A 19,115-nucleotide genomic window follows, 5' to 3' on the forward strand; every position below is an offset into this window, starting at 1 on the left:
GGTGGCAAACAAACATGTCAACATATGATAAGTTGTGTGTATTTTGCACTTAGAAAATGCACTTAGTCACTTTATTCACAATTTTAATCCTCAAATTTAAGTAACAGACATTAAATAATTTCATTAATGACAGACAGTTGAACTATTATCTATATGTGCAAGATTACATAAGGAATACAAGCAAATTATCCAAGGTATGATTCAGCAAAGTTTACAGTATTACATGTTTTACACTGCATGAAGTACATTTATAAAGGTCCCCAGTGAATAATAACTCGGAACACAATTATGCACATAGGTCCATCACAGGTACTAAAAGCAAGCAGCAGCATTTGCTGCTAAATAAAGCGGCAGCAAAGCATGTCGTCGAGAGCCTGCACTGATGTGAAGCGATACAAAGCTGGTTTCTAGCAGTTTCTCTTGGTGTGGATGAGAAGGTCTCTTTGCAGATTTACTTCCAGACTTCCAACAGTTTTGCTGCCAGGAGGGTCGGTGACCAGAGTCAGTTTGTTAAACACCCCTCGACCAAAATAGTCAGCCACGACAGAGAAACCATCATTACAGCTGCGTAACTGAAAACCACAGAAAAGACACAAGAACTTGGTTTTATTCAAACATTCCTGTGGTGTGCACTGCAATCAACTTGTAAAATTATAACCTAATTATGTCTGTGGAGATACATAAAGTGGACAATTAGATTAGATTAAAACAGATTATGGAAATCATGAATGAAACAAAGTATTTGAAGTTTTCATTTTAAACTTGTTAAAAAATTGCATTTTCATTCTGACTTGCATAAATGGTTTATGAGGATCCATTGTTTATATAGCAAATGTTGATTAACATTTGGTTATCGTCCACTGTACAAGCGGAATGTCAAATGTCAAACAGCTTTTGGTCATAAAACTCCCATATGAGTATGTGACTACTTGTCCTCATTACATTTTCATTTATACTCAAATAACACATCCATATGTGGAAAACTATTATGCTATAGTGGAATTACATTTTCATTTTAATATAGTGCCCTATAAGCTTCAATATTATATAACTTCCTTCTAGTCAAAGCTCAGGTATTTTACCTGTCTGTTGAAGTGGTCATGCAGGTCGCGTTTCTGGTCCTGAGCACGCAGCATGTCCATGACTTTGCGGTTCTCTGGAGTGCAAGTTGGGCACTCAGCCTCACTCTCGGCGTAGCTTTCGAAGCAGTGTTGGTGGAAGGAGTGGCTGCACAGGAAATGAACAGACGGCAGCTCCAAAGGGCTGTTGCACATGTTACATTTGGTCTTCTGGAATATCTTGGCACTGGGGAAATATTGGAGTAGAGATTTAGACTCACAGTATGTGACTTCTGTAGGTCACATCAGCACAAGTTGTTTGCCAGCCCTCACCTGCCACCACTCCAACCCCCTAAACTACAAGGGCTGTAACTGACAGGAGCAACAATAAAAGTCATGAGAAAAATGAGGATGACATAATTGTAGTAACAAACTGGTAGAACTGGTGGCGTTATTCAATAAAAACTGGACTTGGGAATGATAAAAAAAAAATATTCCTGGCTGTCCAAGAGTTAAGTTCATGGAAAATCCCATCCTTCATGTGACCCACCTCGTTTTGAGCTCCTGGATCTCGGAGCGGAGGTGAGCAGTTTCTTCACGGTACTGGCGTATTTTGCGTTCATCGTCCTCTATCTGCTGACTCTCCCTCTGCAGCTTGTTGATGAGGTAGTCCTTGATGACGGAGAGAGTGGCTGTCGAGTTGTGTGCCAGTGTCTGCACCACTACGGCCGCATAAAAATCATGGCTGTAATGCTGTGCTTCTTTTCAAACAACATCCTAGTGAGGCTAAGACATGTCAAAGTTTTCAAAGTGGAACAAATTTTAAAGTGACATTTATATCAAAATCTAAACACACATGTACAAAGTATGATATAAAATGTCCACCAGCTCACCAAGTAGTGGAGGCATCAGGTTGTTTTGGTCAATGTGATGTAGGACCTCACTGATGTACGCCTTGCAGTCCTCTTCTTTTCTGGCAAAGTATCCCAGCGCCTGCTCCCAAAGGCAACCCTCTTGGTCCCCATAGCGCTTGCAGGCTTCTACCACTTTTCCGTACTCCTCATTCTGCATGTGGTAGTGCATTATCTGCTGGTACCTGCACCCAAATGCAAATCATGTCCAATTTATCCACAGTCATAACATAAATACTTTATATACTATGTTGGATCACATTTCTCAGCCCCTCCCAAACGGAGACAACCTGTTAATTGATAACTTAATGTTGACGGAACGCAAAAGGCGGAACTCTCGGAAGTGCAGTCCCCCAACAGTCTGTGGTGCGCACATATCAGACCAGTGTTTCCCCTAAAGATCTTACAGTACACTGACACAGCTTCTATTTTCTTTGCCCTATATTCATCGCACAGCCACTGCTGAATGAATGAGCGCCGCTGAAAAAACTTCACATGATCATTAATATCAATATGCAACTAATGATTTTCATTTGTACACTGTGTGAGCATGCTAACACATCTACATGACAGGTGCTGTTATAAGGGTAAATTAGTTCTTTGAAGGAATAGGGCAGTGCGGGTGAGTGACAGTGAGCGGAAAATAATGACGGTGAAAGCTTGCAGAGCAGAGGAAAGGATGGTGACCGGGAGGAGCTGAGGTTAGTAAAGCATATTAGGGATGCAAATTAGTCCTTTTAAGCTAATGAGGAGATGTTTCTTTTGGATTTTAATGTGCAAATGAAATGCTCGTTAATTATCCAAAAATCCTGGATATAAAATATATGCATCAATATGTATTGATAATCATTTTATTATTGCATCGCAGCCCTCTGATCTCGTCAATCAAATGGTAAGGTGCCTAGAGATTCCCACCCCTAATAAATGGTATAAATTAGTAGATAGATTTCCCTGTGGTCTGATATAGACATTAATTAGATTAAAACAAAAACACACTGGATTTGACAAAGCTCATTTGATCATTCATCCTCATTAGTAAAGTTTGGATGTTTATTAATCTATCATAATAATAGAACCGACTGATTTATCGAAATGCCGATATTATTGGCCGATATGAGCTAATTGCAAATAAATTGGTTTCTGTTTATAACAGCCGATAAATGCTCATTTAATAAAGAAACAGACGGAAGAAATCCTTCAGTCATGTTAAGTGTGTTGTCGTTGCATAGTTTCTCCACCAGAAGGCGCTCTGCAACTCCCTTGTTGGCAACTCACTAAATCTACTACAAATCACAGCAATCAGCTGTACTTATGTTTAAATTACTATTTCTAACCATAAAAAAGCCTTTTAACCTACTGCATTATGTCATGTTATCTTAGTGAGATCTCATAACTACACGTAACAAATCTTAGTGATAATCTTTGTTTATGTTATGCGTTTCTGAAAAGCAGAAAAAATATAAAATCGGTCTTAAAAATCCGATAATGATCGGGCTCTAATTAATACTCAATCACGACCCACACAGGATGATCTCATTTAACATGTGCACTAAACTGGCTTTTGGTGTTAGCTGGTCATTCAGGTTCACTTCCCACATGGAAGCACTGAGTAATGACATGTTACAATGTGCTTCATACATATTCAGACACTGTTCTGTCTCCATCGCTTACAGTTTGCCCTTCTCATAAAGGTAGAGGACGCCTTCTTTGAAGTTGTGCATCTGGCAGAGGACCAAAGCCTTATCAAACACAGTGTGGTCACTCCTCAACAGCGACACAGCTTCCCCCTGCAGGACCTTTTTTCTCTGTCAAACATATGCATTAGAGAAAAAACAAGTTCAAAAGATTTTTCCCATGTTAGTCAAAATTTAACAGAGAGTAACATAATCACACATCTCTATCTACTGCAAATAGTATTACATTTATTATGCAAATTCATAGCTAGTCTGTGTGTTTTGGACTGACCTCTGGGTCCTGTTCGTGAGCCCAGTCTTGCAGCCGGAGCTCCAGTAGTGTGTCATACACACCCTGGGGAGAACGGGGGTCCACCTCGATCATGTGCTCCAGGAAGGCTTTCAGCTCCCGAGGGTTGTTGGCAAAAATTGGGATAAATTCCTCAGAGTTGGCCTTAAACCAAAACCCATATGGACAGTTGTTTAGGAGAACATTTCTGATAAATTTATAGGATCACTCTGGTTATTTCAGGACCATGCTATTACAGCATCATGTAAAAAAAATTGTATTAAACACAAACAAGAACAAAATTACTGACCTTGTTGACATAACCCCTGTCCAGGATATCTTTTTCAGCGGTGTCTCCGCTGGGTTGGTAGTTGGTACATAAGCCCTTCAGGAGCAGTGTGGTACCGTCAGGAACATGGTGCATCAGTGTCTTGCCGTAACGCTTCATGTTGCTCTCAGCTTGTTCGAAAGGCAGACGTCCAATGTAACGCAGGCCTTCCTGATAATTCTGGATGTTAGAGGGAAACATGGAATATGAAACGTCTTCTACTGTTAAAGTGATGGCTTGAGACAGGTGTCTTCAACGTTAATGTTTGTTACGAAATGATCAAATCCTCAGACCATAAAATCAGATTGGCTTTACTAAAACTATTCAATACTATTTTATCAACTGGAACTTTTCCAGACATCTGGAACAAAGGTTTAATAACCCCAGTTTATAAATCAGGAGATTAATATGATCCAAATAACTACCAGTGATTATGTGTCTCAAGTAACCTGGGAAAAATATTCTGCAACATCATTAATAAACGACATGTCAACTTTCTGGCATAAATGCCAAATTGGTTTCTTACCCTCCAGACTTTGATTAATCAAGAATTAAACATAAAGAAAAGAAAGGTATATGCCTGTTTCTTTGATTCCATCTGGCACGAGGGCCTTTTCTATAGGCTACTTGAAAGTGGCATTGGAGGAAAAACCTTTGATTTGATTAAGAACATGTACACAAAAAGTGAATGTGCCATAAAGATTGGAAACAAACAAACAGCGTTCTTCTCCCAGGGCCGGGGAGTGAGGCAGGGATGCAATCTCAGTCCAATTCTCTTCAATCTATATATCAAATAATTAGCGAACCAATTAGAGTTCCACGGCACCTGGCCTCACCCTGAATGCCACAGAGATCAGAGGTCTGCTGTATAAAGATGACAGTGCTGTATTCAACTAATAAAGAATGTTTGCAGCAGCACCTTCATTTTCAAAGAGAGACAGAGAAAAAGAAAAAATTCAAATGGATATAGATAACTGAGTTACTGTGCTCACCAAATGATGATGTTGGTGCTTGGGGTGTAACAAAAAGCTAATGTCAGAAAAAGTGGGGGTGGGCCTGTACCGGAAGTTGTAAGAAATTGTCTAAACTACTTCATTTTGTGTGCTAAATAGTTTTCTACTGCCATTTCTACTTCTCATACTTAAATGTATAAATTTACATCTATATTAATTTAATATATACATAAATATCAAACATTACTTATATTTGAACCATACCTTCAAAAAAGACCAGAACAGCAGGTTTCAGCAGTGGGAAGATACAAGTGTTGCTTTGGACCCCACTGTGTGAATTTATTACAATCTATAACTAAACTGACTGAAAAACAGAGTGGGACTTATGGCACAGTGCTAAACTGGTCTGAATCCTATTTAAAGGACTGGGACTACTTTGAGTCCGTCAGTTAATTACATATGCGAGTGTACAAGACCAACATGCATCATTCCCCATTCTTGGGCCTCTTGTGTTCAACATGCTCGTGATGATATCGCCAGGTCACTATGGTCCCACACAAGCATTGAGTACATACACAAGGAATAAATGATTCGCCAAACTTTTCTGCAGTTAAACAAAGATAAAACCAAATAATTGTCTTTAGACCCAAAGAACAATTAACTGCAAGTGCTTAGCTTCAGTCGCTAAAGTTAATCTGTCTCCTCAAACTCTGGTGAACATCCACCACAGCACCAAGAAGAGCATCTGTATCCCAGGTATGGTACGGCAACTGCGTGGTGAAAACTGCCCACTGCATCACCAGTGCTCCACTCCCTGCCTGTGAGACCCCCACTGCAACTACACAGCTGCACTATTTATGCTCTCACATACGAATACATAATTATACTACAGTTCATTACTGTGTTTATCTTAGGGGATTAATTTCACTCTGTTCATACAGTTCATAATATCTTATAGCATTTTTATATTACCCCTCACTGTCATTTATATGCAGGGATTACCTGTACAGACCACAATCCAAGCCAGACAATCTGTAGTCATCAGTCAGACCTCCAAGACTTCTGTCTCAGCAAGATTTAGAAAAACTTGTCCATGCGTTTATCGTAACTTGGCTTGACAACATGTATGATTACCTGTGGCATCCACAAGGGCGTTGCCTCGGACCATTGTTGTTTGTGTATTATATACACAAAGGCACATGTTTGGGATAATATAACAATCACTGCAGTGGCAGTTTCACAAACTCAGTTGCATGAATATGTATGTATGTTCAATATGTCTAAGATTTTAGCTGTGTCATCTAATGTGTCGTTCCACAGCAGCCCACTGACAAGGTTCCCTGCAGATGTGACACTTGTTCATTAGCGTCATGAGCACAGGCATCAGCTGATGCTGATGATCTCAAAATGCCAGATATCGGCGCGATTAATCAGTCGGCTGATTAATCCATCTTTCACTATTTTTTACCTTGAGGTCTTCCAGCTGGATCTTCAGGTACCATTCATGGTGCATGTGTTTTTCAGCCAAGAAAACAGCGTGGCTGTGGTAGCTGGCCTGCCGCAGAACCTTGATGGCGATCTCAACATCAAAGTGGACCTCACTTTCACTGCTCTGTTGAAGTACAATGGTGAATGAACAATGGTGTTATAATATGGCAGCCATTAGTGACCTGTTCATTAAGAATGTAGGCTTTAAATTACGTGTTGTACTTTTACTGAGACTCATCTGTTCTAGGACTGAAACCACGTCGCTGTCGTAAAAAAGCAGTTTGATTTTCCAGTAGGAGATCCTTTACTTTTTCATTTGTATCACCAAAACCTACATCCTCAGCGCTTACTTCTACTGGTCAGTCACCTTAATAAACTCCTCCAACTTGGAGCTGTCCTTCAGCTTGGTGTAACAGTTTAGCAGCAGTGTGGTGTGGTCTGCGTTAGCCAGTGACTGCCTGTGGAGGGCTTGTAGATATGCTGTCAGGTTGTGGATCCTCTGTGCATCCAGGAACTTCCTGATGACATACGATGGCTCCAGTTTCCCAATGGTACTGTGGGGAAAAACAGTGACATTTTAAGAGTGCTTTTATCAATGGGGGAGACAAGCAAGTCTCTGATAGCTATGTGATTATAAAGCACCAAGTGCTACATGAACCCAGACTACAAAATCATAATGGCAGATCTGCTACATGATGTAATATTCAGTTCAATTTTATACAGTGCCAATTCTTAGCACAAGTTATCTCATTGCACTTTTGATGTAGAGCAGGCCCCAGAATCAGTTCAATCAGCTCTGAGTATGTTGAAGCGCATGCATGGGGATGAAAAAAAGCCATCGTCAATGGAGCTCTAAAACTACCATTCACTATGGCAACGGGTAAACAAAGGGCAGAGCCTCCATTTTAATCCATTGGCACTAGTGAATGCATGCCAACACGGATCATGACATTTATCTTAAACAGTGAAGGAGTCAGTAAGTATAAACTATTACATTTTATTCAGCGTGGTCCGCTTATTCAGCATTTACCATCCCGGAATTTCCTTAATGAATGGTAAAGTGCTGGAATCCTTCTGTATGTTAAATTTGATTTTTAAGAATATTTATCCAGCTGTGACAAAATTCCAATGGAATTAATTGAAGATGAAAATATGGATCAAACAGATAAGACACGGCTTAGCCATGACCTGTGGTTGTAAAGTCACAGTCTGACCCAGTAATCATGATTTCAGTGATATACTGTTAAAAAATTTGTCTAGGTTCAAGCTGAATGTAAAGTTTAAGACGTCTATTTTACATTAAAAATGTTGCTCATTTTGTATTTAATGAAATACTGTCAAAACACATTAAGACTACATGTGGCTAATATTCAAAAACTCACTTTTAAACTACATTTAGTCCAGTTTTAGAATGTTAAAGTCGTTTCAGCTGCACAACAATCATCATTGATGATCACTATGATAGGAATGTTCCATCAGGGTGACTAATTACAATATGACATGATTGTTCAATGGTCAGTTACAGCTTTTACATGATCAGCTTGATTTAAACAGTGATTACTGCAGCAATGTAGCCCACACTAACTGTGTCAGTGCAACCTTAATCCACAGACTCAGTGTTATAAAGGACAATGTAGCCTATAGATCTGCCTGTCATGTGCTGAGGAACACTGTCTGTCCTGATATCAATCAAGTCATGTTAACATCTAACCTGGATTTTGACGTTTCTAAACACGTAAACTTCTGCAAATGAATGTGTTCCGTATGTGCTTTGATATCAACTGTGTGAATGAGGAAATGAAACAGTGTCTCAGACAGCAGGGAGGAGGGGAGGAGTCAGAGAGAAACTCTCCTCATGAGGAGGTTAGGTTCATGGCATAAGCTACCGTAGTTACTGATCTAGGGTTATCTGATCTCGGTCTCTGAAACAGATAACCCAGAGTTTCCCTCAGCTCAGGCTACACAAATTCCTGCTTTCTGAAACAGGGCCCATGTCTAGACCATACTCTTTGTAATATTATTTACGAATCCCAACAATTCCCAGCAAGACCAAGCACTTGGTGACCAAGGCAAGGAAAAACTCCCTTTTAGCAGGTGAAACCTTGAACAGAATAGAAGCAGTAAATACAATTCTCAAAGATAAGTCAAACATGTTGCAATCACTGTCAGACAGACAACAACAATAGTTTAAACCCATGCAAATGTTTAGTGATGGAATTACCGAATGTACTGCTGGATGGCACCGTCATGGTCTCCCTTAAGGTAAAGGTGATCGCCGTATTGTCTGAAGATCTCTGACAGTCCATCACTGTCCAGATGCTGGCTCTTGGCCAAGTTTATTGCCATCACAAACAGGTTCTTTTTAAACAGCATCTTAAAAGACAAACCAGGAGGTTACAACCCTGCTAGCTGATCCATAGTAATATTAGTCCGTGAGCTGATTTATAAGGGACCAACTCTTCATTACAGTTGAATCATCAGTTACAGGCGGTACCCTCTGGCCTCACCTCCAGTTTGGTCTGCGTGTCTTTCTCCTGAAGAATAAACATTTTTCCATCTCTGGTCAAGATGTAGAAGGAGCCCCACTCCGCCACCACATCGATGACATCATCAAAAGAGGCACTGTAGGCGATGAACTTGTTGTCCAGGTCATAGATGGTCAGAAGCTGTTTGTCTGATGAAGAACTTTCCCTGCTACCAAACTCTGTCCTGTTGAGTAGAAACGCAACGCTGTCAGCAGTCTCACAGGAAACCCGTGTCTTTAAGGGAGAGTTTGGTAAGCTGTTTATCATCTGCTGGACTAAAACCTGGGATTACCTTGTGAAATACCTTGTGTTTTTTGTTTTTTTTTATACCCTGCCCTCAAAGTGGTAAAACTTTTAAACATGTTGCACCCCAGAATGTGATGCACAGCACTATTCAAGACAGTGTTGAATAATATGCTCCGTTTAATATATTGTTCACACGGGATCATCATTTACTAATGTACCTTTACATGAGGTTCCACTGACATTACATCCCTTTAAATGGACTTTAGCAAACACAAATATGTTCTAATTGTGTTTTCTAACACCCAGACAATACAGTGTGACATGCCTTTAACATGCAGAGGGATATTTACCAACCCTGTCACAAATTACCATCAGAAGAGCCCCATTTTAAATCACTGCACACAACTAAGACTATACATTACATAAATAAGCACAGTTCATTAGATGTATATGGAGTACCACTATGTCAGATTTGATGTTCTTTTGAAACGTACTGAAAATGTCTCAAAAGCAACGCAGAACAAAAGAAAGTGTTTCCACTGCTGAACTTGGAAGAATGGTTGAAGAGACACAGCAATTATGTATTCATCATGCAAGACGAAAGTTATACGTGAGGAAATATTAGTTTAAAAACAAAAAAAAACAGGCCTACTTACTAAGTATTGCTGGCTGCTTCAATCATATGGCACTGGACTGTTACCATGAGCCAATAGATTATTATTATTATTATTATTATTATTATTATTATTATTATATATAATAAGATAATATTATTATTATCACAGGAAGCTACTGAGTGAAACAATGTAAGACTGTGTCATACGGCTGCTGTAAAGTTACTTTATAATGCTAATAAATTTGTTTAATTTGCTTCAATATTTTTACTGTCACTTAAAGTTTGTCTGGCCTCATTACTGTGTGGACCTGCCTGGAGTCTTTCTCCCTCTATGTGATTATCTGTATGAATTTCTTTATCCACCCCCCCCATATTTTGAGGCTCTGAACAGGATCTCCTTAAATTAGATATCACAGGAGCCCCAGCATGCTTTGTTCAGGTGCGGCCCTGTTTAAATAGGCTGAAACTTAATTTGACAGCTAAGCACCTATAGAAGGGTTGCAGTACTACCTGTACATGTTTTACTGTGAGCAGAAAATATTACCATGTGAACATCTAAGGTGCCACATAAGCAATTAACTCGTTCCACGATTATTTTATCTAATTTATCTTCATATCTAATTTATTCCGTGTTGTCTTACTTGTTGGGTGACTTTGCATCCCTGATAAGTAGAAACAGATATCCGCGGTGCCAGTGGGCCAACAGCTTGTGTCCATCGAAGGCAAAGCATGGCCCTCGTTCATCAGGCTGATACAGGTACACGCATTCATCCCCAGCCACAATGAACTGGGAATCCTGGGAGGGATCTGCCAGGGAGGAGCAGTGCAATGCACAGCCGTGTGTATCCAGCTCTACCTTAGGGTATTCTTTGATGGATAGGGTGTAGCACTGAGCAAGGGGAGACAAGAAGAGAGGGGACAGGAAATCAGAGTGGTAGCCCCTAGATTAAAAATCATTTAAAAACCTAATAACGTCATAATTGTACACTATGTTCATCTTCAGGTTGGGAAAATTCTGTACAGTTGCAGCAAGAAATATAGTAAGCAGGGCATGTTTCACAGTAAGAGTAGCCATTCCTGTTGTAGTTTTAGGATATGGGATCCAAAGCTAGACTGTCAATCTCTGAACACCTAAAGCTTTAAAAACTCTTTTCAATTCTAACCCCACTAACCAATAATATAATGCAGTATTCCTGTAAAGTTGTATAAAGGTCAGCTATGTAGCACTGAGCATGGGGAGACAAGAAGAGAGTGGACAGGAAATCAGAGTGGCCCCTAGATTAAAAAATATTTTCAAAAAACTCATAACGTCATGACTGTACAGTATGTTCATCTTCAGGTTGAGAAAATTCTACCGTTATTAGTTTTATATAAAACTTTCTGGTTTAAGCATGACAAATGATGGTTAAGCTGAATTTTCTGATAATGACCAGACTTACATGGACTTTTTCCAGAGTGGCAACAAACAGATTTGTGACTTTTGCCACTTGGCGGAAAGCGAGGCCTGTGACTGGGCTGGTTCCCTCGTGCAGAGTCAGAGTTTTACTGTGACGATCTCTGGTGATGTCACCTTTGGTCAAAACTACACTGCCATCTGTGAAGCCTGTCAAGAAACACAGCGTCCATTACAAACTGGGAAGAGATTTATTGTGTTAGCCATAATGTAATTACTGGGTCAAGGGGTAGAGCGCAGACCCTATCTTTGTATTACCAATGGCCATGAAGTTGAGGTTCTCATGTACACCGAGGCAAGACACTTCAGTTGGTTTGTTGCCAGGAATTGCGGGAAAAATCCTAGTGCAGAGAGGATTTCCACTGTCTCTCTTGTCAAGGTTCCAGACCTTTACCTGAAAAATGAGAAGCAGTTCGATGTAGTAGTGGTCCATTAAAGTCACTGACACAATTGTTCTGTGTTTTAGGCTTCTCTGGGGAACATACTTACTAGAGGGTTTATTCCCTGTTCATCCTGCCCCACTGATACAAGGATGCTGTGCTGCTTCAGCTGGTAGAGGTGTGTTACCCGCAACTTGTAGGCCTGAAAGAATGTGAACTGTAGGGAGCGTGTCAAAAGCCAGACTTTGCCTTCCATATGTAACATTATGGAGGTTAAGGACAATTCTGTACAGTTGCAGCAAGAAATATAGTAAACAGGGCATGTTTTGCAGCAAGAGTTGCCATTCCTGTTGTCTGTCAATCTCTGAACACTTAAAGCTTTAAAAAATCTTTTCAATTCTAACCCCACTAACCAATTATACAACGCAGTATTTCTGTAACGTGGTGTTGTATAAAGGTCAGCTGTGTTTGTGTGCTTCAAATACACAAGAGCTACGCATGCATGCTGGATTGTGTGAAGAGGGAACATGTCCTGTTCGTTGGGCTGTAGATAAACTTGAAACTTCCTGTAAATTTTCACTTTTATACAAATCTTTGTTCATACACTGGCGTATTTCGTCATTTACTGTTAGCTTGTTTGTCAGGTAGTGATACCGCCACATAATAACTGAAACCTTGGACATGTCAAAAACCACTGGAAAATCCAGCATACAGACGACCCAAAAACGCAGAATATTATTTCGATAAAATGTCCACATTTAAACTGGATCTTGCGTTTGCCTGCCTGTAAGGTGGTAAGTTCAAGTTAGCTGAGTTAACGTTCCTCAGCAGGTGGAGGACTGTAGGGTTGTCGTTTAGCTTATTGCTGTTCAGCGTTTGCTGGTTCTTTGCGAACAGTAAGTCCACACTTAATTTGAATATTTTAAAGAGAATTTGGTTTGACGTTGCTGTCAATACATCTTATTACTTCAATTTACGGTTAAGGTAAAGTTAAAGTTCTTCCTGTCTCAGGTACCAAGTTGCCTCGGTTTGTTTTCACATTTGCTGAGTCGGGGCTAGCACCAGCTGCCAACACAGAATAACATTAGCTGAGCTCGCTAATTAGTGCAGTTAAAGGATATCTCCCAGAACAATATGACCTCGGCCGGAGTCACAAGCCGATATTCCGCTCGGCAGAACAAAATTTTTCCCATTATCCACAGGGTCCTTCACCGTATCTTTATCAAAGAAGACAAATTTTCTCCACTGTAAGAACGCTGCCATTTTGTTAGCAAAGTAGCTTTAACAGGGTGGGGTCATGTGACTCTGAAGTCACGTGAGCAAACCGGCTTCGTGTGTAGGGTGACCAGATAAGAATGGCTGAAATTAGGGGGGGGCATGGCTACCGGTACATTCATGAAGTCACCTGTCTGTTATTAGGAAAAATACAACTGTGGATATGTAGGTAAATCGTGACCTGTTACCTAATTTTTATATTTATTTTATTCATGTAATCAGTGCAGTGTCAGATCTCCGCCGTGCCGTGGCTGCCTGAAGCTACACTTTCCCTGTCCTCGCGACTGTAAATTCCACTAACCACAAGAAAACAACAAGGGGAAAAGAGCACGACGACGAGTGTTACTTTGTGGCTATAACAACGCTGTTGACACAATGTACAGATAACCTGCAACCCCTGCAGGAGCAAGAGAACTATACAACGATCAGTGTATGTTTAATTAGACCCGTAAAGGGGTTGGGACAAGTGCTCGTAATTCGGGACTGTCCCGGATTTTTCGGGACGTCTGGTCACTCTATTCGTGAGGCTGAATGAAGGGTGCTGATACAGAGCACCTGTGAAGCACGTGTTTATGGCGAGCCATTCTAAGACTTAATTATTAGTTAAAAGTAGTAACTATTCCATTCGTTATTATAATATCTAATTGCACATTTTTGCCACTTAATCCAGGGGCTCTGCAGTTCAGATATCACCGATTCATTAGTTACTAGTAACTATTCCAAAAAATACTAACATTTACATTCCAACTAGTACATTTTTTGTTACTAGTCATTAATGACTAGTAAAATGGCTTGTTGATAGTGACATTTTAATTCTTACTAGTAAGAGTGGAATAGTTACTTGTAATTAATAGTATAGTTCCTAGTAACAAAATAATAAGCACTAGCATGTAAATAATAGATACTAATAAAATGGAAATGGTTACTGGGAACTATTTGAATAGTAGAGCCCCGTGGATTTCAATGGCAAAAATGTGCTATTAGTTACTAGTAACTAAAATAGTCACTAGTAACTAATACATAAGTACTAGAAGCTTTTAAATAGCAACTAGTAAGTTTTAAGGAATAAATGTTAAAAACAGCTTGCCTTGTGTGTTTATTGTCGAAGTTCAGTCTCTCAGCACTTATTTTCATAATTTAAAAATACAACATAATACAAGTGCTTTTTAAAAGGACTTTGTGTTGACTTATGGTTTTACATTGGCTGCAACTTATTCTTCAATGTGATTTTACCAATAAACGTCAGATCAGAGCCAGGTGTCACATACTAATAAAACTGAGTGAAACAAACTGTTCAGACATGTATAAGTGGAACACTTTAAATGTCCATGGTAAGATTTCTTAATAAATACACAATGACTTCTGGTTGTGTATATATTATGAAACATTCTGTTAACATAAATAAAATATTAATAAGTAATATTAATAATAATCTGTGGAAGCTTTGTTCTACCATTTGAGGACTCGACTACACTACAAAATAGCCCTAGGAGGAAATAATGACCCATGTCTGGTCCAACTGCAGGTGCTAATTACCGTTCAATGAAAGAAACAATGTATTTAACAAATCAGCATAAAGAAAAAAATATTTTCACACAGACGTACAGATAATAGATGTTATTTTAATAGGTGTTCAAGAAGTAATAGTTGCGTCAGCAGAAAGTGTAAAAGGAATAATAGTTGCATCAGCAAACAGTGTTATGACATAAGAGTTATGGGTGGGGTGGGGAGGTGGGTGGCTGGGGGATCCCTCACTAAGCAGGGGTTCCTGTAAGGCATGGCTGCATTTAACAACTGGGCTGTAACAATCAAAAGAACATCTCTGCCATGAGGATCACCAAGAACATAAATTCTTCTTCACAAAAAAACAAACAAAGAGAAGCCATGATCTACATTCCAGTAAAGGGTAGATAATCTTATACATGTTCATGTATAAATGGATGCATATTCAGTTGTATATTTTATTGTTTTTATTCAGCTAAACCTATAAAAAGGAACAGTAATAAATATGTTGAAACTCAAGCATTCAATTGTTCTATCTGATTGCAGGAGCGTCCCTGTTTTATAAACTGTCCTGAACAGACTTTAACTTTTACTGCAAGGAAAAAGAAAAAGTAGCAAACCAGGGAAAGCTATTGTTCTACCATTCAAAAAGCAAGAATCTCTCAGTTATCAGTCTCATGGATGGTCACATGGTACATTAAGTCCTGCAGACTTAAAACCCCCACACATTTCCATTGAGTTTGCAGCGCAGCAGCTATCCTGTCATGAGAACCGATGGTTGTAACAAACTATGCACCTAAGGAACAGTATACCATCATAGCATACATACAGTACAATCAAGACTGAATTAGAAAAATACAGGTACAAAATGATTACATTCAAGAAGACAGTACTAGCACAAAGGGTATAATAGTCATTTAGGTAACTAATATAGGAATTTCAACTTTATAGAAGCATTTTCTAGATAGAAAAAGTGAGGGGATGGGGCAATGACATTATTATGGCTGTTTGGTAGATGTGTGGATTTGTTATTGACTGGATTCTCACATAAATAATAGTTAAAATGCATAATTTCCACAGAGTGGGTACAAATTCTATATTTTCTTCAAAGACCATGATCATTTTGGTTTGGGTCATAAGGTGCAAATACTGTATATTAAAAGAGGCATTGAGTGGTGCCCTTTTGTTGCACTTCATTCAAACTCTGGGCTTAAACACTAAGGAAATCCCATTAGGTACACAGGATGAATTGTGCTGATATTGTTACCTGAAGATTTACATACCGAGAGTGCAACTGTTATGCTAGCTTTCTTTTTTTTTCCATTTTTACACAGGATTTTCATTTGACTATACCTTTCCCTTTTCTTTGGCAAATGTCATTAAACTCACTTGCTATATGCAAATATATCTCTATTTTGGGGGAAGACAATTTCTTTGTCTTTGCAAAGAACTACACTGACCCTGCCACCAGTGGAAGAACTATACAGTTTACTGCTTGGATGATATCATCCTTAATGTAGCTTTCTCATATCTGAAAAAATATATATACCATTTATTATTAGGATTATCCTAAAGCATACTGTGGTTCCCTTAAACTTAACTTGGAAACATCTGCAGTTAGTTTGTTAGATTTTAAGGACAAATTTAGAGGAATTATTGATTTTTTGCATATGTTGCACTAATTGCACATAAGGGCCTACATAAGCAAAACATTATTACCACGTAACAATGCCTTGATTTTGGAAAAACACTATTTCAAGATGCATTCATTCTTCAAGACCCATTCATTTCTTGTTTGTCTGTCCTGTCATTATGTGTCCGAAAGCGCTCTGAACACATCTTAACACATCTCCAAGAAATGGTGTTGGAGTTGCAGTCAATTACACACCTCCAGAGGTTAAAAGCCAAGCTCATTGTCTAGAGACGGTGCATTTTATCTCAGTGCTAGTTTTCTAAGCAGGTAAGCATAGATGCATTCGTCATCTATGAGCTTGATCTTTTTTGACAACATTCTTATTCCAGTAAACTTGACTTCAGGAAAAACCATTGATCATAAAGGACCTAGTTAAAACAGCATTATAAATGCACACACTTTAACAGAAGAATGGTCAAACAGAAAACAAAGAGATATAAAAGTTATAAATGTGATTTCATCTAAAATGTGATAAATTAAGTATTGGTCTACACAGAGGAACAAAGGTTGCTAGGAAGGAGGTGGGGTATTGTGGGGGAGTCTCTGTAGCTCTCAGTTAACCTCTATTAGCCTGTGGCAGCTTTTCTATGTTCCACAAACCCTCGGGAAGACCACAAACCTGCAGCTTAACTGCATCTGTCCTTACTTTTCCTCACTACTACTATAGCTGATGAACTGTAAACAAAAGTGTGGCAGACAAAGGCATGGAAATGGAATGATTCTGACTAAACATTAAAGCAAAAAAACAAAAACAAAATACATTAAAACAAAGCCAAAAATAAAGAACACAAAGTTGCATCTAAATATAAATACTTCTAAAAATCAAAACATTGATTACATGTGACCTCTGAGTAGACCATTACAATGCAATAAAATCTCAAAAGGCCAATAGGAAACAAATGGGGAAATTATTATCAAATGCCTTGTCTCCATTAGCTCTGAGTGGAACCATAGCATAGTGCGGTCCGATTTCAACACATCAAACTTTTGTTTCTCTAGGAAATCAGAAACAGCGATTTTATTTCTGTATTGTTTTTTTTCCCCAAATATCTCATTTTATGATTGGATTAACAAATTCCTGATCTTTTACACTAGAGCTTGCAGCTGGCTTTAGCCAGGTCCCGAGGACACTGAAGACACTATTGAGAGGCTATGGTGTAAGAACACTGATCGGTGGAGACAAGGCATTTTATCACTCTTCCAAGAGCAACTCAAATATCAGCTACAAATTAGTGCAGTGTTTACGTAATAAAACAAAATAAAACACCTATTCCAATAAAATAAGTTTGCACACAAGGAATTAACCTTTCTAATTGCTACGCAAACTGCAATAAGATCAAGTATTGACAAAAACTGCATTTCACTATCCAAAAATGTTTACACTGACTTTAGGACTGTGATGGCATTGAGCAACAAGCTGGTTTAGGGCTTTGTGGTGGCAAAGCGGGTCTGGGTGGAAAGGGTTAAGGCTATAATTGAATCACTTTCATACAATCTCTCCATCACAAGAAGCAGTTTTTCAGCCAACCTACTGTCATTAGCCTGACAGGGACAATGAACCTACTCCTTAAGGATAAACCAGACAAACAAACCCTCAGCTATAGTCAACTCCAGTTCAGGTGCCAGTGTACGCACAGGTCTATACTTACACATTCAGTCTAACATGATTATTTGTAGCTACCACATACTGTTTTACAGTAGCATCATCTTAACTTACATATCAAATACTCAACCATGATTTCTTCGCAGTTTGAGTACACCGTATTAGTGTACCACAGGGAAACACTGAGCAAGTAGTTGGTAATGGGAGTCTATCCATCATGATCATTTACCCTGGTTAAAGCCATTTTGGGTTGAAGCTGGAAGGAATGAAGGGATAAGAGCTATTAAATACAGAGGTATTCTACCACAGGTGGAGGGAACTCTTCAGTAGGCATGTGTGTGAGGTAAAAAGGTAACAGAAAGCTGTGTTCGTCTATAAAACGAATGCAGTGTTGGGTTTTTCCCTACCTAAAATGCTATTTTTAAATCGCAAGACTTGACCTTAAAAATGGCCTCTATTTGACAAAACAGTATACAATAACCCATGACAACCATCTCTATAAGGGAAGCCATGCACTGGGAGACAGCTTGGTTCTTCCACAGGCCCTAACAGGGCATCTAAGGGGGGTGAGAGGAGTTCAGAAAGGCATCCTCCCTCAAACCAACAGAAGGCTTCTGGGGAAAACACTGAGATAGCGAGGAGCGGTGAGGAGGAGGAGGGTCCTGTCCCCATGAACCCGAGCTCAAGCAAATTCACCACAAAGGGAAGGTGGAGTCTGTCCAAAGCTTCCTGATCAAGTCTCCCTACAGCATGGGGTTACCACTGAGGACAGTAAAGCTCCACTGCCAATGTCCATGTTGTGGCCTCTCATAACAGCAGTAGAGTTCACTGATCAGCACAGGAGATGAGGACCGGAGTCTGGTTAAGATCTTTCTTCTGACTCTCAGCCAAGCCTCTCTGGCCTCTGAAACAGACATCAAACGAGACTTAAGAATGTTTCACACAAATAACAAGTGTCTTTTTCAAATGACAGCATATATGGAACAAAGCTTTGCTTTAAAGTGCTGTGCCTGCTATCTTTTTCGTCAGAGTTGAGGTGCAGAGTGTTCATTTAATTTGAGAACGGTGCTAATTTATAGTGGATTACTTGATGAGAACTGACACAACATGGTTTCCGTATT

The 19,115-nt window shown here is 39.3% G+C and overlaps 2 protein-coding genes across 12 annotated transcripts in view; both read right to left on the reverse strand.

The window, feature by feature from the left end:
* Positions 1–66: 66 nt before the first annotated feature.
* vps11 (VPS11 core subunit of CORVET and HOPS complexes) lies at positions 67–13,219 on the reverse strand. Its single transcript, XM_046040617.1, has 16 exons — positions 13,042–13,219; positions 12,030–12,178; positions 11,799–11,934; positions 11,527–11,690; positions 10,729–10,976; positions 9,208–9,409; positions 8,922–9,073; positions 7,068–7,254; positions 6,681–6,824; positions 4,242–4,439; positions 3,935–4,096; positions 3,641–3,774; positions 1,952–2,154; positions 1,609–1,780; positions 1,083–1,305; positions 67–572 (listed from the first exon to the last, which is right to left on the reverse strand). Exons 1-16 carry the CDS (start codon positions 13,181–13,183, stop codon positions 408–410), a joined length of 2,781 nt encoding a protein of 926 aa, XP_045896573.1. The 5' UTR covers positions 13,184–13,219; the 3' UTR covers positions 67–407.
* Positions 13,220–14,797: 1,578 nt separating this feature from the next.
* LOC123963270 (HMG box transcription factor BBX) overlaps positions 14,798–19,115 on the reverse strand; it is a 34,701-nt gene continuing 30,383 nt past the window's right edge. For all 11 annotated transcript variants that reach the window (XM_046039996.1, XM_046039991.1, XM_046040000.1 and 8 more), the window contains one exon: positions 14,798–18,898. In XM_046039996.1, coding sequence (XP_045895952.1) covers positions 18,820–18,898 — 79 coding nt within the window. In that variant the 3' untranslated portion in view covers positions 14,798–18,819. The remainder of the gene's footprint in view (positions 18,899–19,115) is intronic.

The sequence above is a fragment of the Micropterus dolomieu genome, linkage group LG23 (assembly GCF_021292245.1).
Source record: "Micropterus dolomieu isolate WLL.071019.BEF.003 ecotype Adirondacks linkage group LG23, ASM2129224v1, whole genome shotgun sequence".
NCBI classification, from domain to species: domain Eukaryota; kingdom Metazoa; phylum Chordata; class Actinopteri; order Centrarchiformes; family Centrarchidae; genus Micropterus; species Micropterus dolomieu.